Source organism: Leptosomus discolor, chromosome 14 (assembly GCF_034619465.1).
Source record: "Leptosomus discolor isolate bLepDis1 chromosome 14, bLepDis1.hap2, whole genome shotgun sequence".
NCBI classification, from domain to species: domain Eukaryota; kingdom Metazoa; phylum Chordata; class Aves; order Leptosomiformes; family Leptosomidae; genus Leptosomus; species Leptosomus discolor.
This window is the reverse complement of record NC_141404.1, coordinates 11,443,534-11,471,125: the sequence shown is the minus strand read 5'-3', so window position 1 is coordinate 11,471,125 and position 27,592 is coordinate 11,443,534. Positions and strand designations below refer to the sequence as shown.

Genomic DNA, 27,592 nt, shown 5'->3' with positions numbered 1-27,592 from the left:
CAAGACCTTTGTGCTTTGACAGCCCTCTCCAAACATAGTTGTATTTTGATTTAGGTACACAGCCTGTTTGAGAAGGCTTTCCTTAAATGGTGTCAAATGCATGATGATGTATTGTCTACCATGATTTGAAGAAAATATTACATGATTTGCTGTTTAAACTGGTGCATTTAGTAGTCATCTTTGTCTGAATTCTTAAGCAAAAGCTGGATTTGTTCCCAATACTTCTACTTAAAGACAATAGGTATGAAGCACTCGGGACCAGGCGTCCTGTTTGCTGCAATTGTAGAGACCTATCTACACCCTCTGTGAAACTTGATACCCACCCATGCCCCAGTCTCACCAGCATTTTCACAAAGATTTTTTTTTTTTTCCCCAGAAAGAGGTTCTATGGTTTTTTTCTTGCTGTGGTTTGGAGGGGAGGGGGATTACTATTGCTTGTTTATTTCCCAAAATAATCTGTCTTTTCTTTACATATATTATATGTATGTATAATTTTCTTATAGCAGTTAAATGACTTAAAGGAATGTAAGCAAGCTATTTTATTGGGAAGAAAATTTGCCTACATCTATTCATCCATTAACTTTTCTGAGGTTATACCTCTGATATGTAGTTGCATCAGTCACTTTAAATGCAAAACAGAAAATACAAAAGAGCTTGTGATAACTGTTGGTTAAAAATAGCAAATTTCTTTTTAGAAATAGAGATGGTAATCATGGAGAGATGTAAACTATCAGAATTGTCCATCTCTGCTGTGACAGAGCAGAATACAACAGATGAAGAAAAGAGTGCAGCTGCCTCTGGGAGCGAGATGACAAACTGGAACAGGTATAAAGGAAGTGTAGTATATTTTGCTGGATTGCTTCCTTACTTGCTTTCCTGTTAAATCTCTCCCTTCTCTTAAAGGGTGTTTAAAATCTGCCTCCAATTAAAATTACAGGGGTCCTTGTGGATTACAAAGAAGTGAGGCAATAGGAAAATGGGATGTGGCACTCTACTGGTCGGTTTCAGAGATGGTCCTGTTCCTTCATAATGTTGTACTTTCCTTTATGGCAATTGTGATGCCTTAACTTGGTAAAGTTAAATTACAGAATAATAACACAATAAAACCAGATTTTAAATGTTTTCATTCCAGAATTTTCTAAGATGATGTTTTCATAATGATACTTATAGTCACATCTGTCAATTTTGTATATACCTGTAGGGGAAACCCAAGGAAAATTCCTCAGTTCAGGGCTGAATTTTGCAGAATTTTAGTAGTAGTAGCTATGACTAAACCCTACTAACCTATGTACAGTTTCCAAGGTCCGTTAGTATATCTTAGGGTTATTGAAAATGCCTCTTGGAGATGCAGCTTTTAAGTGTTTCTGGGAACAGGAATTGCCTTGACTTAAAAATTTAAACTTGGATATATTAAATAACCTTAAGACACTTCCTCAGTAAGAATTTTGTGTTCTTGTTATTAGAATGATAAAGAAACCAAATGTGCCATCTCTGACACGAAACTAAGTGCAAATGTGTCCCTTGGGGAAATGCACATGTTTAATAGGATTTCAGATTTATTTTTAAACTTGGGAAACGCTGCCTGGTATTCCCAGAATTTCATTCAGTCTCTGTTGTAGCTTTGATGTAGCTTAGATTACATTCATTAATAAAGATAACATTTAATTTCATTGTAAAAGTGAAATTGAACCTTGATTTTTAACTGGCTTTAAAATACGTTGTTCTAGATTATTGATACTTTCACTAAAATATGTGCCAAATAGCTTTTAGAAAGAAATTGGCAGTGACTGCATTGAATACTAAAGCAACCAGGATGCTCAGGTCTTGAAAAGTGCAGAATACTTACATGTGAGATGCCAATGCATTTGGCAAATGTCTGCATTTCAGGACTCTCTTATTCTGCAAATATGATCTGACAGCATCCTGCATCTTTTCTGAAAATAAACAGTGTCAAAGAATGTGCAGAGAGAAAGTATTTTTAAAATAAGGATAGACCTTGTGTAGGGCATTTCTGGCCTTAGTTTTGTACATGAATTTTTGGAAATGTAGGTGGATAAGCTGCTATGGCTTTAGATTTTGTGTTATTCCATATGCAAATGTAATATTTGAAACAGTAGCTAAATCTCTCAAGAAGTTTGCTCAAGTGTATATAGCTTCTTTCCTACACTGATTGGAATCACTGCATCTTGTGGGTAAGGTGAGCCATATGAATAAGGTGCCATGTGGTAGCGGAAAATGCAGTGATCTTTTATTCCGTGCTGGAAGTAGAAGAAACTTCTGTAACTGGAATAATCATTAATGATTGTGATGATAGTGATTCCTGATGTGTTGCAGTCTTCAACTGTGGTCATGTTCCACAAGAATAAATGGTTTGAAGAGTACTTGTCTGGCATTTGATCTGTTTCTTCTATCAAGTCACTAGTAAAAGGCTAATAAAGGAAAAAAATGCTTACAGAGTTAAATAAGTTTGAAAATGCTTCCTATATAGCCTTTACTATTAAAAGTGGGTTTCAAAAATTGTCCAATAGTTATTGAAAAATAAATGGAAAACAGCACAGTTTGCAGTTAAAAATCTGTAGCTGTAAAAGGTAAGTCAAGCTTTCACTTTCCCTTAGCCTTTGTACTGCTGTGAAGAACGTAAGAGAAAGCTTAAGTATTTCCAGTGTAATTTTATTTTGATGTGCCTTATTACTGGAAAGTTTAAGCCTAAAGGCTTGTTTTAAATTAACTTCCTTTTATGATTTGCTACAGAGCAAAATTTTTTTTGTTTTGTGGGTTTTGTTTTTGTTTTTTCCAGGATGCAAAACCTTCATGGTACGTTGTGCCTTCTGTTGCTACTTTCTTATAGCTGAAGTTTTTCTGTCCTATCTTGTATTTAGTCTATATGAGGACCTGTTGATGAGTGGGATTTCTAGAAGTTGTTTCGATTTCAAATTATTGCGATTGAGACTCTGATAATGCAAATAGATGCTGTGAAGAAGCATGTAGAATGAAAATGATTTCACTGCTGTAATCATATTTTTAAAGTTACGTAATTTCACAGATCCAAGTAGTATGTAGGGGAAAAACAATGAAAAATGCATTAGAGATTACAGAAGTCATTTAATACCATGTAGTATTGGTATTAATGGAACAGCTAGTGTTACTTCTGCAGTTTTTATCTCCTAAAACATTGGGGTTTTTATAAAATTATAAAATAAATATTACTTTTACATCATAGGTCAGTTTTTAGGGTAATTACCATCTATTGTTGTTCTGACAACAGACCTAGTGTTATCTAGCATTTCAGTATTTTGATAATCTTGAACCTGGATATCTTGGTCCTCTTTCTTCTTTAGACTTTGAAGCTGAACTCCCTTTGCTATCTGTAAAGCACACTGTTTCAGGGTGACATGAGGTTTGTAGGGCTTGTTTAATGCTTAAGAATACTGAAGGCACTCTTGGTTTCAACATTGCTGATTCTTTAGGCTGTTGTTGCTTGGAGAGTTGTGTTATTTTGAGATCTACAATAGGAACATCATGTGGGAAATTTGGCTTAGGTACATACAGCAGTGTTGAACTTGGGCAAAGAGGGATCATAACTCGGTGGCCTTTAAGTGTATCGTAGAGAATGCTTGTATTCCAGCTTCAGAAATGCATAAACATATGACTGCAATGTCATGGACTGAGCAGAGGAACAGTGTGTCTGTTATTATCATCATAGCCTTTTTTTAGTAAAAGAGCATGTTGTTGAACTGTGGGTGGAGCTGATAGGAAGTGTTAAATACTTGTTATGACTTGGGTTGGGTGACTTACTGGGACACATTAAGTGTGACCACGAGGGCACCACAGGTGTGGAATAAGTATAGAAGTATGTTGTGTTCTGATCTTTGATAGCGCTTCTGACCCACAGCTAACCACAACGATGAGTTTGTAGTGGATGCTTCCTGTCTGCTAGGTATGAAGATAGGAAAATATATTTTTTTGTGACTTTGGGTGTTATTTTAATCTATTTTATTTGGATGGAATTTAGGTAATATAAGGAATTTTTTTTCCTTTAACTGTTAAAATCCTTTGAGAGGTAGGAATTACTTCTTTTCAATCAAGGTTCTAACATCTCTTCTGGTGACTGACAGTTCCCTAATTATTTTTTTTTATCTGGGCCATCTGTGAAAATGGACTTAATTTCTACTTGTGCTCTGAACTGATTGGATGCAAGCCAGCTTAAGACAAGAAGCCAAGTTGCCTTGCCATCAGGCTTGTGCTAATATCAGCTGAATCTCAGCCATATCTGATCTGTCCAAATGACTTCTGGATTAAGTTGACTTTTCTGGTCTGTTCAGGGTACAGGTGAAGGGTGAACTTGGCACTGTAGCTTTCTGTATATGTGTCATAGGTGACACATGCTTAAACCTAGGAAAACAAAACTCCTCTGCAGTCCAAAGCTTTCTTTTTTCCATTCAAATATGTTCCCTCCTTGTTCATTTTTCTTTCCTATAGCTGTTCGATGGTAAATTTTTTGACTGATTGTTTTAGAATAACCAACCTTCTTCCAAACTTTTGGGTGAAAAACTGCTTTCTTGTAATAGTAAAAGCTTTTCAACTCTGTATAGTACATGAGCTTTAAGGTAGTCTTTTTTGTTGGTGTGTTTTTTTTTTTTTTTTAAATTCAACAGTGATAGCAGCTCCTGGAAGTTACTTATGTATACATTTACACAAGCTGTACATATTCTGCATACATATTAAATGTGCTGCAAAGAACCCAATAAATGTGTGAACATTTCTTGGGAAAGCATTATGTACCAAATCCCATTAAAACATCAGAATTAATGTCAGAATTTAAATAAAAGCCGTGGCTATAATCTGAATACTCTTAAACAGGTTAATATTTGTTTAATGCCTGAAAATGTGCGTTGTTGTAAATTTTCCTCTTCTGTTAGCTGCATGTAGAACAAGACAGGTACTAATTTTTCTGTAGATATGATCTTTTTTTTCCCTAACTGTTTTAAAATGACTACTTTCACAGGCCTTTTCTTGATATGGTCTATAATGCACTGGACTGTGCTGAAGATGATTACTATGCCCTTTTTGTGCTCTGTCTTCTATATGCAATGTCACACAACAAAGGTGAGCAATTTTTGCCTTTTCCAGAAAAAACTGACACACATGATTTTGGACAGGCATAATCTGTTTGTAATTTACGTTTTTGTGTGCCTTAAACTGTGAGAAATTCATTACATGGGGGAGGGAGAAATAAGTATGCTCTAACTAGAAACAGTTGCTAAGGATCACCTTTTGCAGAATGATTTGATAGAAAGCTTTGTGAACATCAGATAACTATTCTTCCCTTAGGTTTCCTGGAATTGGATTAGGGTTATTGTGTGTTGGTTTAATGAATCTTGATTTCAGTTGAAGCCTGCTATATTCAATCTACATATATATGGGATCCAGTTCTTTCCCACTTTGCATATACTGTGATTGCTGCATGTAAGCCAAGCATGAAATCTTAGCAAGCTTGTCCCCATATATCAAAATCAAATCTTTCTGTACTTTAAATATATAGATAGTGCACGAGTCCTGGGAATCGGATGTCATTGTGGAAGTCATGTATTGCCTATTTCTGTCCAGCTTTGACAGTCCTTCAGTAGTTGTTTTTATACTGCACAATTCCTCAACAGCCGCCTTCTCTATTGTGCCGTAACTCACTGAAAGCTTAAGTTGTTAGTGTTCTATGTCATAATACGTCTTGCACGTCTCACAAGGAGCCTGGACTATTTTATAGCGAGCAAAGCTGTGGTAAATGTGTACTTCGTTATAATTCAGACAGTATAAGAATATGTAACATTTTCTAAGGGATGATTATGGTTAGCTTTTTTGCTGTTTGTGTGCATTTTAAATAGATTCTTTGTGGAGCAAAAATGTAAGCATCTCATACATGTGAACAATCATGCATTTCGGGAATCGAGAGCTGAATTTAACTCTGCTTATGAGGATAGTTTCTGTAACATACTAGTAGTTTAAATGAATCAATTGCTACTGTAAACTGAGCAAAAGAGCATCAGGTGTGATAGCATGCTTAAAAGTAAGGATTCTGTTCTAGCTCAGGGTACCTCTAAGGGGCAAGTAGAGTGGAAATCAGAGTCTTGAAGGATCTAAGCTGAGCCACTCCTGTTCTCCTCCATCCTCTTGATGGCTTTATCTTTTTCCAGGAATGAAGAAATGCTTTTCTGAAATTGTAATTTGCAGACAATTTCAGGGCTTTCACAGTCTCTTATGATAAGAGATAATAATGCAAATAATATCACCAAAGATAGCACCACAGTCTTGCCATCTAGCCCTCTCTGACTTGCATCTCTTATTTCCCACCCCCACCCTGCAACCAATATACTTCTGCCAGAAAATGTCCTTCCCCGAGGGACTTTTGGGCATCCCTGTGCTAGAAAACCCTGATGTCAGAGATGGATTCTCTTCTCTTAACTTTCATTAGTTGAAGCTGTGGATAGCCAAGATCATTAGTTGTAACTGCTGTAGCTTCAGAGAGTCCTTGGAAGTCCTTCAATGTCATTGTAAAGAACTAAGCCTGCACTCTAGGAATGTATTTCTTAAGGAGGTCTTCTGTTCAAGACCATAGTCCTTCAGCCCACTGTATTTGCTTTCAGTCACTCTTCAATATCCTGTTCCCAGGAAAAAAAATCTGGTCTCCTCTCTTGTTTCAAAGATGGTTTGCTTACACCTATAGTATTGTTGTAAACAGTGAGGATTGCAGCAGATCCAGCCTTTTGCTGCTTAATTTCAGCAGTCTTTGTGCTGTTTATTTTTCACACAACATCCAGGGTTACCAGGAGAAATACAGCAGGCAGTGAAATACCTACCTTTTAAGAGACTACAAGTATCCTGGCCCTAAAACTGGAGATACCTTTTAGGCATTTACGGGTTCAAAATCTATGCTCCGTTCTTGAGTGATCGCATCAGCCCTCTCTAAATTAAAAATTCTTTAGGCTGTACTCATTGGCTTTCCTTGTCAACAATTTACATTAGTCTGTTGTTCTTTGGAAGCTATTTTCCTTTCTCCCCCTATCCTTGACCCTAGATCTTAGGTGCTAGACAGATAATTACATCCAGTTTTGGTCTCCACTGTCTTTCACCAACCCACTCCTCTTGTGCCCTGTAATAGACTTCTTTTGGCCTTGGGGGCCACAGAATTAATGGTTTTCTGCTTGTTAATGACCATGTCCTTCTGTGAGAGCTTCATCTGCATATAGATATTCTCTAAGAAATGTTACTCGCAAGCAGCTTTCCTTTCCAGAAGGAAAACGGTAGCTCTTTACTAAACTGTTAGATTGCTTTGAACACTAATATTCTCATTGCCCCGGTTCCTTAAATGCTTGCTTCCCTGCCACCCCTTTTGTCAGTCTCATGACAGACAACATTTGAATCTGTGTCCTTAATCTTCAAACAATTAACATTAATCTTCCAAATACATACACTTAGTGAAGAAATAGATCAGGTATCACAAATGGCATTGTTATGTAGAGTTAACTACAAGTTCAGGGTTAGAAGAAACTGTAAACCACAATAGTCGTCTTCTGGTTTATGAGGTTGTTTACTGTTCTTTAGAACAAGGACAGGGACATCCTCAGCAATCTATAACTGTATTCTGTTCTAAGAGGTCTTACAGTAACTGGTCTATTCTGAGAAATAACTTTGCTATTTTAGAGAAATAGGTTGAAGAAAGAAGGGTTTACTTCCCTTATACAAGAAGTCAGTGAGAGTCTGTGACTTGCATTGGGGAGGGTATTAAATAAGAGGTACTAGGTACAAAATGAAATTCCTATATTTTAAAAACATATATGAACTGATCACTTGGTACCAAAGCAGAATTTCAAATCAGACTTTCATCTTTTCCCTTTTAGCCTTTATGCTCTTCAGATGTATGGCTTGACTTTGATTTGATTTAGATGCAAAGAGGAGTTCACATGCAGCAAAATGGTTTAGATGTCACCAACCGCTTTGGAATTTGAGTGTCTTCACCCAGGAGGCTCTATTTAAGGCTGAGATTTTTCAGTGATGCATGTGGTCTTTCTGTTGTTCCTCCTTTTTCTTGTAATAGAAATTCAAACTAACCTGCCCAGTTTTGTATTGCTAATTACACTCTTTGGAGAAAACTGCTACGATCTATTAAATACTTCTCTCTAAGCATATTCCCGTTTTCTAATTTACCTTTCTTTCTTCATCCCCCACAAAAGGAATTGACCCAGTCAAGCTGGAGAGAATTCAGCTTCCAGCTCAGCATGCTGAAGAGAGAAATTCGTATAATCATGTACTTGCAGAAGGGCTCATCAGGATCATGAATTACGCTGCACAACCAGGTATCACTTTTCCAATATTTGTTTTCTTGCCAAGCTGAAATTTTTGAAATTAAAAAAAAAAACAAAAAACAAAAAACTACCTAGCCTCTTCTCTTTGAGGCAAAAGCATCTGTTTAGCATGCTTTTCGATGAACAATAAGTGGATATGGTCTGTGAAAGACAACTGTCAGGTTCCCTTGGTTGTTGAGGAACCACAAACTGGTTTTCTGACGAATAGTTGTTTTTTTACTAAGAACTGTACATGGATCTGTTGTCTTAATTCCTATTTTCTGTGGTTTTGAATTAACACAAATGATGAGATTTACAGTGTTTTCAGCTTTATGTAGGATTTCATCCTGCAGATATGATCTGCAGCATGTTTGCTTGTAAAAGTAAGTCTTGAAAACTGTATGGTACTATTTGCTTATAGCTATTTCTCTCTAGAGGTGATAGCAAATTTTCCCAAGATTTTCTTTTTAGTTGCAGTTTGATTTTTCAGTTCTGAACTGTTTTGCAGAAAACGTGGGGTATTTTCCTGACTTCCACTTTTTTGTGAAATGATGGATATAAGGCTCAGTGACCACAGAAACAATTTTTGTTCGAGCCACAGCTCTTCTCCCTGCACTTCCCCTTTTAAAACTTCAAAGTAGTGGAACTGGTTTTCCCCTGAAACTGGCACACTATCAAATTCCTGACTGTCTGCAGAATAAAATCCAATGCTTGTTTGACTCACAAGACTAATCTAACAGAGTATTAACTTGTTATGCTGATGTGCCAGTCACAGATTAAAAGTATGTTTATGTGTAAAGAGGTCGTACATACTGCAAAAGGAAAGAGTGCAAGATGAAGAAATTAATTTGTTTAAACTTCAGGGGAGGGTTGGAAATATTGTGGGGTTTGTTAAGCTTGCTAGATGCTATGTAGAACACCTCCTTTTCTCTTCTTTTTGGGGGTACTGACCTTTGTATCTTTAGTTTCTGGCAGCATGGTGCCAATGTAAAATAGTAGATAGGAGTTGGGGTCAAAAGCTAAGATGTCTGTCTCTTGGGTATATTGTCTTAGTATTGATCACTGAGCTCAGACTGTACATTTCTAGTACCTTTTTTTTTTTTTAAATCCTTCTGAAGCTATAAGCTTAAAATCTCAATGCATTCTTTCACTCTGACTTCTCTAGATTCTCACATCCAGGCTGTATCTGAATCCTTTGGACTTTCTCTATGGAAAAGCTATGCCTTTTTAATGTGCTATATACAAAACTTCATTTCATCTTGTACACTATCCATGCCAAACGTTTGTGATTCTTACGTAATTGTAGTGTAATTCAACCTGTGCTTCAGATTGATAAAGGCATTGGTTTTGGCTTCTTTTCTAATAGTTTTAATCTTTATTGACTTCTTATTGCATGGTTCTACTTTAAATTTTCTTCTGCTTTAAACTACTCTTCCAGTTTTTTGTTTTGTTGAGGTTTTTTTTTATAGCCGTCAGCATTGTAAGCCAGCATCAGGACTCATCCTTGTCAGACAGGGTGTTTATGATAGAGGAGCAAAGTTTGACAATTGCAGAGAAGAGTAGAAACATTTAAGAACATTGGGTAATGAGAATAGCAATACCTAAACTGCTACAGTTTTGTGTATTTTCTCTTCATAGATGGAAAAATCCGTTTGGCAACTTTAGAACTTGGCTGCCTGTTGCTGAAGCAGCTTGTGTTTTCTAAAAATGGCAGCATCATAAAAGATGTTCACCTTGCTTGCCTTGAGGTAAGTATTTTCTGTCAAATTACCAGTCACAGCATTACATGTCTTTGAGTCTTGTAGTATAGTTGAATAAATTTGTTTCCCTTCTGATTGCAATATGCATAAGTGTGAAATCTGACCTTCTAGAAGTTTCCATTGGTGGCTTTGCAGTGAACATAAAGAATCAATACCCCATGTTCTGCTCTCAGCTTTGCTGTTACCTTGCTATTTAAACTCTAACTTCTCAAGCAGGGTTATGTTTAATGTTTTGCTCTGAGTTTTTGGGTGTTATTTGAAGTGTAACTTTTGAGTAACTGTTATATTTACTCACTGAAACACAGTTATTTTATGTTTTCTAGGGTGCGAGGGAAGAAAGTGTTCATCTCCTTCGTCGTTTCTATAAGGTATGTATGCAAAATGCTGTAAGAAAAAGCCCTTTACGTAACATGGAACTAGAAGGAAGTCTGCAGCCCAGTCTGTGTATAGTGCCCAAGGCAGCACTTTTTTTTAAGATGAGAACTCCATATTTGTGATAGAGAATGAAGAAGAACCTTTAGATGATTCCTCTCCTTTCCTGCCCTTCCCATACCACACTGACATATGGCACAAAAAGGCTGTTAAAAGTCTCGCAGTGTTTGTACTGGAGGTCAAGTTAGCAGTCATGTGCTTTTGTTCCAACTGCGATGTATTTCATGGAACTGAACACTATTACAACATTTCTGGGATTTTATCATTTACACTAGTATGGAATGTGTTTCTTTTTGATGTTACTTTATTTGTTTCTTATCTGAAATGATGATCTAAAATTATACTTAATCTTTTTTCTTATTAGAGACCTCTGCAGCTTTTTGCTGCCTTTTTTTTTTTTGTATTGTAAACTATGAGAGAAGTAAAATCTTTAGCCCTAGGTGTTAACTTCTGTATAAGGAGCAGTACATCCATAACAGATTTCAAGTGTCTAAAATCTCTTCCTATTTTTGTTAGAATTCTCTTGAAGAGTGTTTTCTCAATGTGGCTTACAAAAAATAAGCAACTTGTGGTGAGTTGACCCTGGCTGGCTGCCAGACATCCACCCAGCTGCTCTCTCTCTCACCCTCCTCAACAAGATAGAGGGAGGATGTAAGATGAAAAAATTGTGTGGTTGAAATAGACGGGGAGATCACTTACCAATTACCTTCATGGGCAGATAGACCCAACTTGGCAAAAACTAATTTATTGCCAAATAAAATAAATCTAGAGAGTGAGAAACAAAGACAAATTAAAACACCACCTTCCCCTCACCTCTCTCCCTTTTCCCAGGCTGAACTCTGCTCCCTTGTTCCTGATTCTTCTACCTTCTCCCCGTGCTGAGTGGTGCAGGGGGGATGGGAAATGGGGGTCAGTCCATAACAGTTCATCTCTGCTGCTGCTTCTTCCTCACACTTTTTCCCTGCTCCTCCATGGGCTGCAGTTCTTCAGGAAAAAAAACATGCTTCACTGTGGGTCCTCCACAGACTGCAGTTTCTTCAGGGTATATCCACCTGCTCTGGTGCTGTGGTGTGGATGTCTGCTCCACCATGGTCCTCTCCACAGCCTGCAGAGGAATCTCTCTCCCTTTCTGAAATGTGTTTTCCTAGAGGTGCCATCAGTGTTGCTGAAGGGCTCAGCTGTGCCCTGCAGTGAGACTGTTGGGAACAGCTGGAACTGGCTGTGTCCAGCACTGGGCAGCCCCAAGCTCTCCTCCCAGAGTCCACCCTGCAGCGCTGCTGCCGGGTCCTGGACGGGAACACCCAGTATGTAGTTAAACAAAACCAAACAAGCATGGCTCCACAGTCATAAGGATTAACGATAGGTCCATATTGCCTTTATTTTGAAAGGGAGAAGAAATCTTTCTGGATATGTTTGAAGATGAATACCGGAGTATGACAGTAAGTGACACCCCTTCTGCCCTGCCAAATCCTCAAACCCAGCTACAACACAGAAGCAAGAACAAGTACTTACTGATAACTGCTGAGAATGCTGGTATCTTTATTTCCAGGAGTAGAATAGCAAAATGTGGGTGGAGTTTTTTGTGTCTGAGGAGTTGTGCCTGCAGTTACATAAATCGTTTATGTGAAATTTCACAGCTACTTATTAAACAAAAGCCCATTACTTTCTGAAAGTGAGTATACAAAAATGACTTTCTCTTGGGAAATGAGACATCGGATTTTTTTCTAGTTACTAAACAATATGAAAGTCTTCCTATATCTTTCTGAAACCCAGCAAGGTTTCAGTTTTGAGTGGTGCTGCTTTACTTACTGGTAGAGAACAGGGTTCCAGCAAGCAAATATTGGGGCCTTTGTCTCATCTAGGAGAGGTACTGCCTGTGCTGCAGTACCAGCTGTGAAAATTTTAAGATTGCTAAGCTTAATCTCAGACAGTTTGTATTTAACTTGTAAGCATGTTTTCTAATGTGAAAATTGAAACAGACAATTAGTTTCAATTCAGATAAAAATGGTTTGGGTAGTCAGTTACAGGTGTTTTTTCCACAGTGGTACAGGGATTTAATGAGCAGCCACTAGTTGTCTTTTTGAAAAAGCACGATCTGTAGCTGGTGTGTTGCAATAAGTCTTTTAGTATGGGAAGCATCCTGCACATATCTTACCAGCCTAAATGATAGAAATATTTAGTGAAACATTTAGTTTCTTGGCAGTTAAATATTGTTGTACTTTTAGATTGAGAAGTGGTACCAATGCTAGCATCATTTTTATGTTACAAGTTCAGTATATATGTAGGTTTTTCTGTTGTATCTCGATTTCTGAGACTGCATTTGTTTCATTTACCATAAGACAGGGCTGCACCCTGCAACTTGAACTTTGTTTTCCTTGAAGCATACTTATTTGCCTAGCTAGCAAATGACTTGCTGGACAGGCTGATTTAAGTGCTAGGTAACGCTCGTCTGACAAGATGATATCAGTTGTGTAAATAACATGATACAGAGCTTCTATGGAGGCAGAAGTATATACTTGGTCTGTATGAATGACAAAGAAAGGGAAAAGTGTCTTCAGTAATGATAAATGAGAACAAGTTCAAAGGAGCAAGTAAATTGAACACTGTAGTCAGTATTTTTGCTTTTGGCAAAGGGTTGTTTTTAACATTCTTTGTCTTCATGATATAAAATGCTGTTTAAACACGTGTACGCTCATGTGAATTGCACCTGAAGTAATTATTTACTTGTTAGAAATTTTAGTGCTGTGTTCTCATTTATTCTCATTGTCTAGGTAGATTTCTGTATCTTTCTACAGATGAATTGCATTTGTTAATCCAATGTTTTAGGCACTGAAGATTGTTCTGAGATCAGAAAAACTGGCTACAGGCTATTTTTGAGTTTGTATGTGTGAAAGGCAGCAGTTCAAGACTGCACTATGAAAATTCTGGACCTTGTTTGAGTCTGCTTCATTTATGGTACCTGACCAGGGCAAAGTGGCAAGGAATGCTTCCAGTTGCAGTTGACTATTTTGAAATGCCTGCATGTCTGCATTTTTCTGCTATGCAGAATATCATACAAGCTGTGGGAAGGGCTTTTATGTTTTAGCTGTTCCAGCTGGCTTTCTGTCCAAAAGAAGCTCGTGTCTCCAGTGAATGTGTTTATAATAGAACTTCTATAATTGCCCAAAGGTAGAGAAGGATAGATATTTCAGACATCATTTATTCATGAAAATAAGCAGCCATGTAAGAGAGAGACTCTGTTAGAGGCAAGATTTAAGGGCGTTGTCTAGTGTGAAAGTTACTGCATTGTTAGACACTAGAAAGTGGTTTTTGGAGCGAAAAAGAAATGGGAAACTTTTGATTTTAAGTTTTGACTCAAATTTGTAATTACTTTAAATCACAAGCAAATGTGGCAGACTTTGGGGTTTTAGTACTTACAAAATAGCTTTTCTTCTGTAATCTTTCAGAGTTTTTTCCTGTGTTTTAAGTATGGAAACTTCAACAGTGTGTTAGGGAATGATGAGCAAATATAAAATAGAGATTGGATGTAAGGAGCTTTAAATAAGATAGATGGTATTAAAAATTCTCAGAACTCTGTAACAATTTCTTCCTCTTAAAATATGCAACCATGAGTTGTATTTGAAAGTAAAGATGCAAATGCTTATTGTTCTATGTAGTAATCAATATTAAAATATTTTTATAGATTAAACCCATGAATGTAGAGTACTTGATGATGGATGCCTCAATCTTGTTGCCTCCAACGGGGACACCACTGACTGGTATTGATTTTGTGAAAAGATTACCTTGTGGAGACGTGGAAAGAACACGAAGAGTGAGTAAGACTATTTTTCTTACATTTGTTCATGACAGAATGATGCCAAAGGCTTTGAACAGTTCTAGAAATACAAACATTTTTCCTTGCAAGCTGCTTCATTGGAAGCTTCATCCATAAAATCATAAAGACTTGAAGAAGACAGACCTGTGTGTAGAGTAGATAGTATTTACCTGTCCCAGGGGAGAAACTTTTTCTCTATGATTTCTTGTGTCTAGTCAATTTAATATGTTCTTGTGCTGGAGTTTTAATGTTTTAGACTGTGGAGAAATGCTAAAAGGCATTTTAGTGACGCTTATTAATATATTGTCAGTTTCCTTTCGTGATCTGGTATTTCAGTCTATCTTTCATTATATTCTTATAGTAAGAATCTCCACTGGAAGGCTGGCTGGCTTCATATTGCTTGTGTTGCTAGACATAGCAAAAAATCTACTCGGGAGTGTTCATCTTGCTGAAAAGTAATTAATGATAGAGATCTTGAGAGTGAGGAGAAAAATAGCAAAATATCTGGTTTTGACTGATACAGTCTGTAGAGGTGGTACTGACCTGAATAACAACGTCATTATCAGCAGTCTTGGAATAGTCAGTTCTTGGCCCTTATCTGGCGGCGTCCTGTAAGCCTTGGAGTGCCAGTAAGTCTTAAAGATAGATCACTGTACGACACTATTGTTTGCAAAATGCTGTTCTTCACGTAGCTTTGCATTTTATGTAAGTGCATATGTAAGTATATTCACATACTCTTGAAGAAAAAGCATATTTCCAGGAATCTTCTGAAAACCTGTGTGTTCATTACATGTTATAAGCCACACAACTTTTGTTTTCACAGCAAGTTAAGTTTGATAAAGTACAGTGAATCATCTTGAAAAGTATTGTTCTTAGAAAGCAAAAATGCTTCCTAGAATTCTCTCTGAGGCATTTAACAGAATGACACTTGAAGTGCATGTTAATGGAAACTGACTGCTCCATGGTTTTTCGTGTGCTGAATAAGGAATGGCTTAACTTCTGTCAGTGGAAATTAAAATTTCTGTAAATTCGTTGGGGTGGAAGGGTCTTTCTCATCAGTAAGAACTCCCAGAATGCTTCCTTGTTGGTCCTCCTTCCCCTGATCACATTGCTCTAGAAGTTTTAGAATTTCTTGGAATTCCTGTGCTGTTTTCTTCCAGCTAAGCTGCCTCTCTTAGGCTGACTTGCCGTAACAATATGCTGAACTTCAGGTGTATCTTGTGACATTGCTGCTGCTGCTGGAGGTCCTTTTTGCTGATAGCTTCAGACGGATAGTGCTTCAATCCTGAACATCCCATGGCATGATTCTAAAAAAAGTTCTCAAGTTTTATTTCACTAGCAAGTGAAGAAGTCCCGTACTTTGATTATATCGTGAGTTCTTCGCTGTTGGATATCAGATCTCTTTAGGCTTTCACTTCTTTCGATATAGAAAGTCCCTCTAAGTGGCAGATCTTTTTGTCTTAACAACTTTAGGAGGAACACTCAGAAATAGATGTCTCTGAAGTTATCAAAGGCACACTTCCAAAATCCAGACAGCCACCTCCTCTGACTTAAAACATTAAAAGGACCAGAAGTTGTTAAGCTGCTTTCTGAAGTCAGCTACTACTGCTGGATCAAGCCTTCTGCCCAGAATCAGATGTTCTTTTGAATTGTTGATAGTGCAGTTGCTGCTTGTTGGTGTCATCTCTTCCTTCTGATTTCTATAGTCATAAAGATGGCACTGCTTACCAGTCACAGAACAATTCCAACTCATTTATGCACTTATTTGGAAAGTAATGAACGGAATAGGTCTTGAACTCTGTACCTTGGAGTACATAGCAAGAAAAGACTTTGAGAGAAGGTTTTGAACTACCTGTAAGAACGCTATTTCATGGGAATGTAATAAGATACTGGTAGGTTTCCCTGCAAATTGCTCTTTGCACATGGTACGCGCAATATAGAAATGAAGGAATCAGCACAAAGTATATGTCGTCATAATACGTAATTCTTTAGTATAGGTAGCAATTTGTATTTGTTTCTACTTAACCAAGAAAACAGAAGTCATCTGAAAAAAATTCTGGGCCACTCAACTGCTCTGCTGTTTTATTGAGATCAAATAAAACATTATAGGAAGTCATGAATCACATGCTTCTGGGTTTATATTGATATGGCTGGCAAACTGAGGGCTTTCGGTATTGTAGGAAGCACAATGTAGTTCCCTCTTCATCTGAAGTTGGTTTGTTTTTTTTTCTTGCAAAGGCTAAAGTTTTAATTTTCTTTCCTACTCCTGTAGATTATTCTGCAGTAAATGTGATGACATGTTTGTAGATGTGACGTTAGTTTTATAGAGAATGTACATGAGGAAGATTAATGCTCTGTCCAGGAGATACAGATACCCTTGAGATCTTTGCTATGGATAATCATATTACCCTATTAGATTTCAACAGCATACCAAATTAATTTGCTCTGCCATCAGTTAATGGAAGAGTCACATACATGACGTCCCTCTCTTCATCCCTGTTCTGCCAGAACTTTCTGAAAGCACCACCAGTATGATAGCTGGCCAAGCACACACGTTTCTTGTTCATGGGAGCCACAGTTCTGTGGATTTTTAAAAATAGAGGAGTGAAGGGGTTTGCCTTAAGGCAGTTTAGATTTGTTTTTCTCAGTACTTCCTGAAATCTGGGAGTCCCTGGGCAATGCAGCTGTTCCATGAATTCGATGCTTTTACTGTAAGGCAGGAGTTAATTTACAGCATGCCACAGAATTACTGTGTAGGAAACTCTTTTAAAAAACAAAACACTGGAAGTAACAAAAAATTATTTTTCTTTTGCTATACTGAAAACACCGTTCTTGTAGTGGAAGAGGATTATAAATGGTGCCTTTCAAAATGTATCTAATAAAATGATTGTTCTTTGGCACTTTAATCTTTACATACCATATGTCATTAATTTCTAAGTCAAAACAAGAATATTAATTTTGCAGAGCAGCTGTTGAAGGTTCCTTGGGACTGGTGCAGCTTTCAGAATGCTCTGCCCTCATGTAGACCTTTGGAAAATATAGATGAAGCTGTCTGAGAATGCTTCGATGAATGTGGAGAATTAAAACTCAAAAATCCCCACTGTTTTCTCTCAAACGTTTAGACATCTTAGCTAGACTCAGCCAGAAAAGTTATTACTCTGTAAGTTCAAAATGTGAGAGTCGCTGAAGGTTGATTGTGTAGTTTTCTGTAGCATTCAAGTAGTGTAAATACAGTCAGTCTTAAAATAATGCTTAAAAAAAATAATCTAGGATTGTTTTTGCTTAAACAACTCCTGTAATCGTTTGCCTGTAGGTCACAATCTGTGTCAGTGTGCCAGCGGGATAAAAGCTCTGCTGCTTCTGGTTCATTAAAATAAATAGCATGTTTCAACTTCTTCCATATTGTTTTTTTAAATAACTTTGAAATTACATTCTACTTTCTCAAAATAAAAAGTAGATTTCCTGCATGACAACAAACGCGGGGTTTGTAAAAGTGAGTATGCATTTGTAAGATTCTGTTAAAATATCTAGTACTGAGTGCAGCAGCCTTTAATGTTCTTTTTTTAATTTCTCAAGGCAATCAGAGTTTTCTTTATGCTCCGTTCTCTATCACTGCACTTGCGAGATGAGCCAGAAACTCAGTTACCACTCACAAGGGAGGAAGATCTGATAAAGACAGATGATGTTCTTGACTTGAGTAAGTAGTCTCTCAATTTCCTAAGTAGTCTGAGACATAGAAAAATTGCTGGCTTTTTTTTTTTAAAAAAAAAAATTAAAAACCCCAAGTAGCTATCTTGTTTGTGTAATTGACTACCAAGGATGATTGTATTAAGTTTATCTTCTACTGGATTTGGGATGCTTCTTGAGTTGGTGGGATTTTTTGGGAGTGGGGGGTGTTTGTTTATTTTGTTTTAAAGAGACTGTTAACAAATATTCCACAGTTTAAATACTAGCACATAAAGTATTTGGAGTCCTTCATCTGGTTTCCTGATATGTTAGTTTTCTGAATGAACTGATCCTAGGAGGATTTTCTTATATTCTTTCACCTATTCAAAATACACTTAGACCATTCATGAACTTAAGAGAATGGAGGGAATTACTCCAAGAGATACACTGTGCTTTTTTACTGATACTCAGGTTTGGTCATCATCATGCACACCCCCACCCTGGAGTTCTTTTTCTTCACATCTCTTCAGCCACTTTAAAGTGGGCCTATGGAAGCTTTTACTCCATTTTAATTGACCAGGATGCTGAGCTATTCTCAAGGGGAATCAGTCTGTAATGCCCAGAATGACCTTGTGGTATTAAGTAGTACTTACGAAGTAAAGACAAAGTACGTTCTTTCTGCAGTATCATAGAATTCTACTGCACTCTCCATACTGAACAAATAAAAAAAAGTTGGAAGAAATAGAATCATGAAGTATGCTATTTGCAAATTCAGTATACCTGTGTTCATTTAACATGAAAATGTGCATCTCTAGCTGACCTTATGTGTTACTAAACAGTGTAATTTCTGGAGTAACTCTGACCTAAATCATAAAGCTGTAGTTTTACTGTGTCCAGCACTGACATTGTTTAAGAAACAGTAACTTGTCATGTTTTAAGTTAATCTTACTATAGTGTGAGACATTTGCTCTTTGTTTAAAGGTTTAAAATATGTAGAGAAGAGTGGTTTTACTCTAGAATTGAAAAGAAAGTGCATAGTAATATAAATACTATTAAGTCCATTTCTTGTAAAAAAGACCTAGAAGAATTTGACATATTGGTGTTAGCTGATAAGTAGTTAACTTTTGTTCAGGCAGTTGTCTTATTAAGAACTTGCAGATACCATTCGTAGTTTTAGAAGGCATATGATTGTTAAAATAAAGTGTGTGTATTTGCAAGGGTTTTAATTTTTGAAGGTTCTTTTTCTACAAAAGAAGGAAAAAAAAAAGGCTGATGTTTCAGATGGTTTTTTTTTGTTTGTTTCTCGATGTTTAAATGCTTGTTGGTCTTTCTTACTCCAACTGAAAAAACAGTTGCCCTAGTAGGTGTTACGGGATTATGTCCAGTATATCAGACGCTTCTTTGTGCATCACAGAATGACAGAATGGCAGGGGTTGGAAGGGACCTCTGGAGATCATCTAGTCCAACCCCCCAGCTAAAGCAGGTTCTCCTAGAGCAGGTTGCACAGAGCTGTGTCCGGGTGAGTTTTGAGTATCTCCAGGGGAAGTTCTCCTCCCCCTCTACTCTGCCCTGGTGAGGCCACATCTGGAGTATTGTGTCCAATTGTGGGCCCCCCAGTTCAAGAGGGACGGGGAACTACTGGAGAGAGTCCAGCAGATGGCCACAAAGATGATGAGGGGACTGGAGCATCTCTCCTATGAGGAAAGACCTGGGGCTCTTTAGCCTGGAGAAGAGAAGACTGAGAGGGGACCTTATCAACACGTATAAATCTCCAAAGGGCAGGTGTCAAGGGGATGGGGCCAGGCTCTTCTCAGTGGTGCCCAGTGACAGGACAAGTGGCAGTTGGCACAAAGTGGAGCACAGGAAGTTCTGCCTCAACATGAGGAAAAATTTCTTTACTCTGAGGGTGACAGAGCACTGGAACAGGCTGCCCAGGGAGGCTGTGGAGTCTCCTTCCCTGGAGATATTATCAAGTCCATCAAGAATGTTAATTATCTGAGTGAAGAGGAAACACTGAACTCAAGTGAGCTGAGCAACAATTTTGTGATATCAGAGCTGCTGTGCAGTAGCTTGGTGGATGAAATCCAGATTAAACCTTAAATAAATAAATTCTATTTCAAAATTATTAAAAAATATTAAATTTAATTTTTAGAAAATATATTTGTCTGCAATACTGAAAATGTCAGAGGACAGTCCCTCTGGCATAAAGTCCAAGCCATGCAGCTTAGAGCAGTGAAAGGTTTTGAGAATTTACTAATTTATCTATAAATGTGGAAAGAATGCTATCAAAGAGTTAACTGAGCTTCTAAAAATATGTCTACAAGCTATAGGATGTGGACAGGCTTTTACTAAATAAATGTAAGCGTTAGGCTACAATGGTTGAGAAGATACCAAGATATCAGTTTGGTGTTTGCATTTTTGGTAGTTACATGGCCGATGGTGTGGAAGACTGACAGTTGAGTCACCACAATTCCTGTTTGTTGAATTTCTGTATTATTTAAAAGATTTAAGAAAATGTTCAGGGAAAAGACTTTTTAAAATGTGTTCTTCAATAGTTGTATTCTGTCCTCTTCCTACTGATACTGCTTTAGTTTGGTGAATTAAGTGGAATGAGCTTAATGCATACTCTACTTTTGGTCTTTCCTGAAAAGCTTTCCCAAAGAGGATGAACAGCATAAGATGTTAATTAAATTGTGCAATTGTTAGTTATCAGGTAAAAAATTATGTCCAAAATTTAGTTACTGTTGGTTGCTGAAGGATTAGTGAAATAGAATTAACTCAGTTTCCTGTTTCAGTGACTTAGGTATTTATTGTGATGTTGGCTCTTTTTCAGAGGGTGAGATGAAATAATGAGTCAGCTTCCACTGAAAAAAAAAAAAAAGTGGTTTTCTTAAGTTAACTGGAAATGCGATTATGAAGTAGTCATTAGGGTTTTTAATAACATATTGAACAAAATGTAGGTCTGATTGAAATACTGTTTCCAAATGTTATTTGTTCCTTCTCCTCACCCCCCCACCCCCCAAAAAAACCCGGAAAATAACACCTTTTCTCCTTGCTTATCTGTTAGTCTAGAGAAATGCTGACCGCTGTCATTATAAAAATTAGTGGACTGCACTGCAGGTATTGTGCAGTTCATTGAAGGTGTCTATGACTTTTCATTTCATTGCTTTTACACAGAATATGAGGTATCCTTTTCTTGGAACATGTAGTTTAGACCATAGATTATTAATACTTCACTTTGATATGTGTAATTTTTATTACATGTCTGTAATGACAGATTAATTGCTAAAATAGTGGTCAATGAAAAGAAACCTCTCTAAACTGCTTCTCCTGGAAGGGGACATGTCAGTCAAAACTAGATAATGTGTTAAGCATCGCTGGCTCTCATTGTGTGTTACTGCTATTGGAATGTTTGAAAAGAGGATGTTTTTCCCCAGATAATCTATTTCAGAAACTTAGTGGTTAACATGCTGATGTTTTTAAATTAAAATTTTTGATTAAGAATTGAGATCACTGGTTTTTTTACCAACTAGGTGTTAACTACCAAACTAGTTTTCAGTATGAGATAAATCAGAAGACAGGAGGATCCATGTAGGACTTGCAGAATGTCTGAATGCACAAATATATGTGTATGTGTTTCTTCTATTCTGTGGACAGACAGGAAGCTGTTATAGATTACATCAGAGTTGAACCTGAACCTTTTGCAGAGATGTTTTGGTGGCTCCAGGTACACTCCTGAGATACTGTTTAGTAAACATCTAGTGCAGATAATAGACTTCACAAACAGTATGAATTGTATTAAGAAGTGTTACACACTTGAAGAGTATTACACTTGTGTCTGTTCCTTATGTGTGCTATTGTTACCTATTTAAGTTTAAATACAGAACATCCACATAATGATGCCGGTTCTGTGCCATGGTGTATTCACTGCTTTCTGATCTTTTCATAGAAGATTTTAGTCTTTGTTTGGGACCAAAATATGTAATTACAGCCATAGATTTTTCAAAGCATGACTCTTTCCATATGCTTCAGCATCTATTAGTAAACAAAATCTTTTCTACAGCTGACAGACTTGCAGAAGTTCAGTTAAACATATCACCTACCCCACTATTGGTGAGAACAGCCTGTTTGTGAAGAGGGAGGCAGTCAGTCAGTCTGGGATCTCAAAATTTTGAACAGAGTTCTAGCCTATTTCAAAAAAAAAAAAAAAAAAAAAAACCAAAACAAACTGAAAAGGGCTGCAAAAAGCCCTTCTTGTTCAGTTTTCTCATATCCTGTCTTTGAGTCAGAATCTGTCTTGAACAATCAGTGCCTGATACAGAGTTTCATATGTTGGCTTCGCAAGACTCTTCTTTCCTGGTTAGCTAGAAAGGCATAGACTTACTTAGTCTTCAAGTCGATAGGTTAGACCTGTTCCACAGAAGCAGCACTCCTATCTGTGTCCACAAAATACGATCATGTTTCAAGTGTTTCCTTGGAGGAGCTTTTGTTGTCAGTAAATTGCTAAAATAATACTGTGTAGCACAGATAAAAATACTTGGATATGATCCTCACAGCAAATAGATACTATGTGATTTTAACAAGTCGCTTGCTGAGTATCCATGATTACGGGTTTGATGTTAGCTGTTTCTTTTCCCTGCTTTGTTCTGTTGTTTTGTTTTTTTAACATTTTCCTTGGGACATTTACCTTTCTCCCCTACAACATTGCACACTCTTTGTTCAAAGTCATCAGAGTTGTTTTGTGATTTTTATTTTTAATTTTAATATTTTTAAGGCTACTAGCAAATATTCTACAATCATTGGGGCCTTTGAGTGAAGGTTCTCATTTACATGTGCATCAGTTTATGTATTTCGGTTGGTAACACTTTCTAAACTACTTATTACTGCTATTATTGCTTAAACTACCTGGATTGAGGTAGTACAGTGATGATGCTCTAGTGTGTGTGGTAGCATAAAGACATAGTTTCCAGTTCAAGTCTTTTCATTGCCCAAGAGAGAGACAGAAGAATATCAGTGTTTCAGCATAAAGTATGCAGGATACGTGCCATTACATAGGTGCTGTATCTTGGGAAAAGACTTGGCAATTGGCAAAACGTAACCCCAAAAAATTATAGTTGTGTGCCTTTTTTTTTAATTATCACTCTGGAGATATTTTTGATCAAATTTTACTCAATCTATATTATTACAATACTTTTCAAATTTTTCTAAACATTGAGATGCCTCCAGTGGTTATGCTCGTTCAGATACACATAGTGTCACGAAGGAGTAGGTTATGAACAAGATCCAGGAATTATTTCAGTTACTGTTTTGATTTTGAAAAATCCTGCAAAACTCACCTTATCAAAATGTTGGGGGTTTTTTTGCATGAATGCAATGCTGGTATTTTATTGGAGCTTGATGAGAAAGGTTAAAGTTTATTGTAAAGCAGCATTTTAATATTTTGATGCCCATATGCTCATTGTAAATCTTTTAAGTGTAGTTGCAAGGTTGTCAGCACTGTGTATGACTGTACGTTTAGAAATGAGTCAGGTATTCCACAGAAGGTTTGTTCCATATTGCTGGGTGTGCTGCTGCCAGAATGATATATACTGTTACTTTTCAGTGTTTTACTGTAAATAGTTTTGAAGCACTCATGTATTAGGTGATAACTGCCTGCCTTAGGTTGCATGTGAGTTTGTAGGTGTCTCATGTAGGTGGCTTCTTTAATCTTATTCAACAGCTCAGTGTTTGTGTGAAGTTCACTGGCAGCTCAAATAAATTCACAGCCTTGCTGCTCGGTTTCAGGCTGCTGATTCTGTTAGTGACAATGTTTTAAATGCCATGGCCAAGAGGTAAACGATGATACGTTTAAAACCGTTATTTCTTTGCTAAAACTGAAAAATGTAACACTATCGTTAAGTCTCCTTGTTCACTCTGTCTCTGCCAAATATACAGGCTTTTAAAGACTGTCGTAGTCAACAATTTTTTAATAAGATTTGAGGAAAATTTATCAAAGGATAATTGAGGTTGGAAGGAACCTCAGGAAATCATCTAGCCTAACCACGCTGCTCAAAACTTGCTAGAGCAAGTTGCCCAGGGCCCTCACGAGTCAGGTTTTGTATATCCTTGTGGATGGAGATTTCACAGCATCGCTGGGCAGCCTGTTTCAGTGTTTGACCACCTTCACAATAAAAAAGGTTTATGGGGTTTTGTTGTTTTTTCCCCACAATATTTTCGTGGAATTTCCTGTATCTCAATTTGTGCTCGATGCTGCTTATCTAGTTATTGGATACCCCTGGCTTCATCTTCTTTGATAAGATGTTTTTATCATAGGGCATATAAATTTTTATTCTATTAAATACCTTCCAAAAAATATAACTTCTCTTTTGAGTCCTTACTAGTTACTTTGCAAGTCTGTTCAGTGGACATAAATAGTACACTATAGTCAGGAAAATGAAACTTTATTCAGTTTATTTGCTTAAGTAGCTTTTAATTTGAACATAAACTGCCTCGGCAAATGAAATCTTCCTTCTATAGTTTAGTAAGAGATTTCACTGTGGGTAGATAACAGTAAAATTTTTACCTTTTAACTCATATGAATATTTTTAAATAACTTAATTTCAAGACTAAGTTAAGTATGCTAAAAGAGGTTTTTGTTTAGTTTTCTTTCCGAAGTACTGATGTTTGGGGTTTGTCTATCTCATTCCCAAATATGTTATCGTATTTGAGGAAGGAGAGTAAGCCAGAATGTAGTGCAGGTGTATGACCAGAGTCACATCCTCTAATTTCGACTAGGTGTACTTCATGGGAACACCCAGATAGATCCTTGATTTGTTGCATTCTTGATGCAAATGCTTCTGCATAGTCTTTTGGTTGCTTAGTCTGTGAAGAGTAATGCTGTTGAACAGATGGATCTCCATTCTCCTGGTTTCCTAAATAATCACACTCCTGTGAGTGAAATACCAGGATTTTTGAAGTTAATTAGATGCTTTGGAGGTTTTTAGAGTGTACAGTTGCTAAGCCATCTCCAGAGGCGCATGAGTGTGTTTCTTCTGACTTTAAAAGTGAGATACTGTCTTAAAAAGACATTATTTTGGAGCAAGACAAGCATACTTTTTCTGATAAAAATTTAACTGTTCCCAGGTTATTGTCCTGTTAAGAGGACCTGCATGTAAAACAAGTTCTTTGTGATTCCTCATGCTTCTGCAGATACTTCCTCTTGGCAAAGTTTTTTCCACAGAAGCTTTTCTGATTTGCTTTCTGGATTGTCATATTCAGGAATTCATTACAAATTTTGTCCAGTTGAGAGATTTGGCAAGTGAGTTTTCTCTTTTGCACAGAGCCTTTCCCTTTGGTGTCCGAGTACAGTAACAGCGAAATAACGCAATCAGTCTAGTGCTTCTCCAGTTCAATGTTGTCATCCCTCAGACACTGAAGTTTGTTTTACAGCTTGATAAACAACACAGTTCAATTATTTTCTCTCCATAATGTCACATCTAGGTACTTTCTGTAAGAAGGTGTTTGATTTTCGACGTTGTTTTCATAATGGTAAAGCAAACATCAGTGAATTTGATTTGTTGATTTGAAAACTGATCTGTCTGAATGTTATGCCAATGTTAAAATCCAGATAGTCATTACAAGCTGAAACTGAAGCTTTTATCAGTTCTTATTTGCTGCAGAATCATGTGGGTTTTAGATAAATGGAAATGACAGCTTATTTTCCTTTATGCTTCTTTAATATTTTCATAATGCATTTAAGAGACCAAAATGTCTTTCTAAGGGCAATTATTTAAAAGCTTTTTATATTTGTATGCACACATTTATATGAAAGAATTACATATACACTTAAGATTTTAAAAAAATAATGTTTGAGCAAAAATAGCTAATAATTTTAGGTTTATGCTCTGCAGAACAGAATTTCATATCTCCTTTTGTCTTCCTGCATCATCGCAGGTGCTAGTAAACATTAGTCTTGAGCATTTTCCAGACGGTCATGAAACACTGAGATGAGTGGGAAGGTTTCATGATATTCTGACAACTAAATTTTTTTCACTAGCCTACGCTAGTAAGTTGGTGAGTGCTAACACACATGGTACAAGAAGATGGATTATGTTCAAAGTTGAAACTTAGTATGCATCTGAAAAGAAATCACATCTTTTATAAGAAATTCCAGCAGATCCTCCTTTTAAATGCTAACATCTGCTTGTTACCAGATATCATCAGGAGGCAAGATTTTTTTCTGGACTTAGTGGTGTAATGCATCTGTGGTGTGTGTGTGTGGTGTCCAAATCTTATATTTAAGAGCTTAATAGGACTGTGGTGATTGTTTACTAATCATTAATTATTTAATGTTTTACTTATGATAGTGATTTTGTCTCTGTTAGATTTATAGGTACTGGGTTGAAATATTTTTAAAATTCACCTGCCTGGTAGGAGCAAATGCCAGATTTTGTATTTAACAACTTGGTATCTGTTTAAAAAAATAATGATCAACGTATAAATTTAAAAAAAAAAAAAAAGTCAGAAGTGCAGCGTGACAATCTTGAGACAATTCAAGAAGATGATGCTGCAATACAGAGTTTCTCTGCCTGGTAACCAGGTAATCTGGTGGTCTTATGTTTACAGGAAAATAAGTTTTTAGCAGCAGGCGTGCTTCTGCTTGGTTGCAATACCCTGTGTGTGATTAACATTTACAATATGTCTTTCCTGATTTTCAGTTCTTTGGAGGTGCACAGAAATAAATCTTATTCAGGGGAAAAAAATTACCAAGAACAGTAATGGGGAAAAGATGTGCTCTCAAAATTCTAAATGACTTCTAGAGTAAATGTTATTTTTGTAAATGCATTTGTTAGCTACTTTCTTCGACTAGATTTTTGAGTATACTCAAACCCAGTCTGACTACTGTTCTTTCCCCCCCACACACACACTTAGTGATGGTTCTACGTACTTTATGTCAACATGAGGTTTTTTAAGTGATTTTTTTAAAAGACAGACTTCTCATATTTTTCATCTCAATAAGGGAGGAGGTGGCCAAAAAAAAAAACCCAAACAAAAAACCAAACCACCCCGCAACCTAAACCATCATTAACATGACTTATCCTTCGGTTTATGTTCTGAAATGTGGTTTTCTCCTCAGTTTACCTTGCCTTCTCAATTCATGTGTATACAGTTCTGTGCTTTTCCCCTCTTTCCAAGCTTGTCTGAAACCTCTTTGCCTTTTCCTGGAATCTTCCTTTTTGTTCATTAAATCTTGACATAGTCTTTTTCTTTTATAAAAAGTCTTTAGCATTAAAACTGTCTTTGAGACCTGTTTCTTTATCTGAAACAGGTGGTGAGAAATTCGTTAAAGAATACTTTTTTTAAAGTGGTTAGTATTTCTTGCAGGAACAGAGATTTCAAGTCAGTCTTAGGAGTTATTTTTGCTCTTCTCTGCTGTTCCTGATGAGAGCAGTGCTCCTGTGCTCAAGAGGTGTGGTGGCATCCTTCCTGACCAAGAGAAGGGACTCGTGTGAACTGAGGTTCTGACTTTCTACTGGACAACAGAGAGATGGCAAACACAGTGAGAAAGTAATTCTGAGCCTTTCTGACAGAGGGCTGTTTATTGT

At 36.9% G+C, this 27,592-nt stretch overlaps 1 protein-coding gene across 3 annotated transcripts in view; it reads left to right on the top strand.

Annotated features, from left to right (window-relative positions):
- Positions 1 to 27,592, top strand: part of CLEC16A (C-type lectin domain containing 16A) — a 187,666-nt gene that overhangs the window by 31,302 nt on the left and 128,772 nt on the right. For all 3 annotated transcript variants that reach the window (XM_086472795.1, XM_086472794.1, XM_086472793.1), the window contains exons 11-18: positions 696 to 825; positions 5,006 to 5,106; positions 8,226 to 8,348; positions 9,975 to 10,084; positions 10,420 to 10,464; positions 11,917 to 11,967; positions 14,211 to 14,339; positions 17,919 to 18,039. In XM_086472795.1, the coding sequence (XP_086328921.1) occupies positions 696 to 825; positions 5,006 to 5,106; positions 8,226 to 8,348; positions 9,975 to 10,084; positions 10,420 to 10,464; positions 11,917 to 11,967; positions 14,211 to 14,339; positions 17,919 to 18,039 (810 nt within the window). The remainder of the gene's footprint in view (positions 1 to 695; positions 826 to 5,005; positions 5,107 to 8,225; positions 8,349 to 9,974; positions 10,085 to 10,419; positions 10,465 to 11,916; positions 11,968 to 14,210; positions 14,340 to 17,918; positions 18,040 to 27,592) is intronic.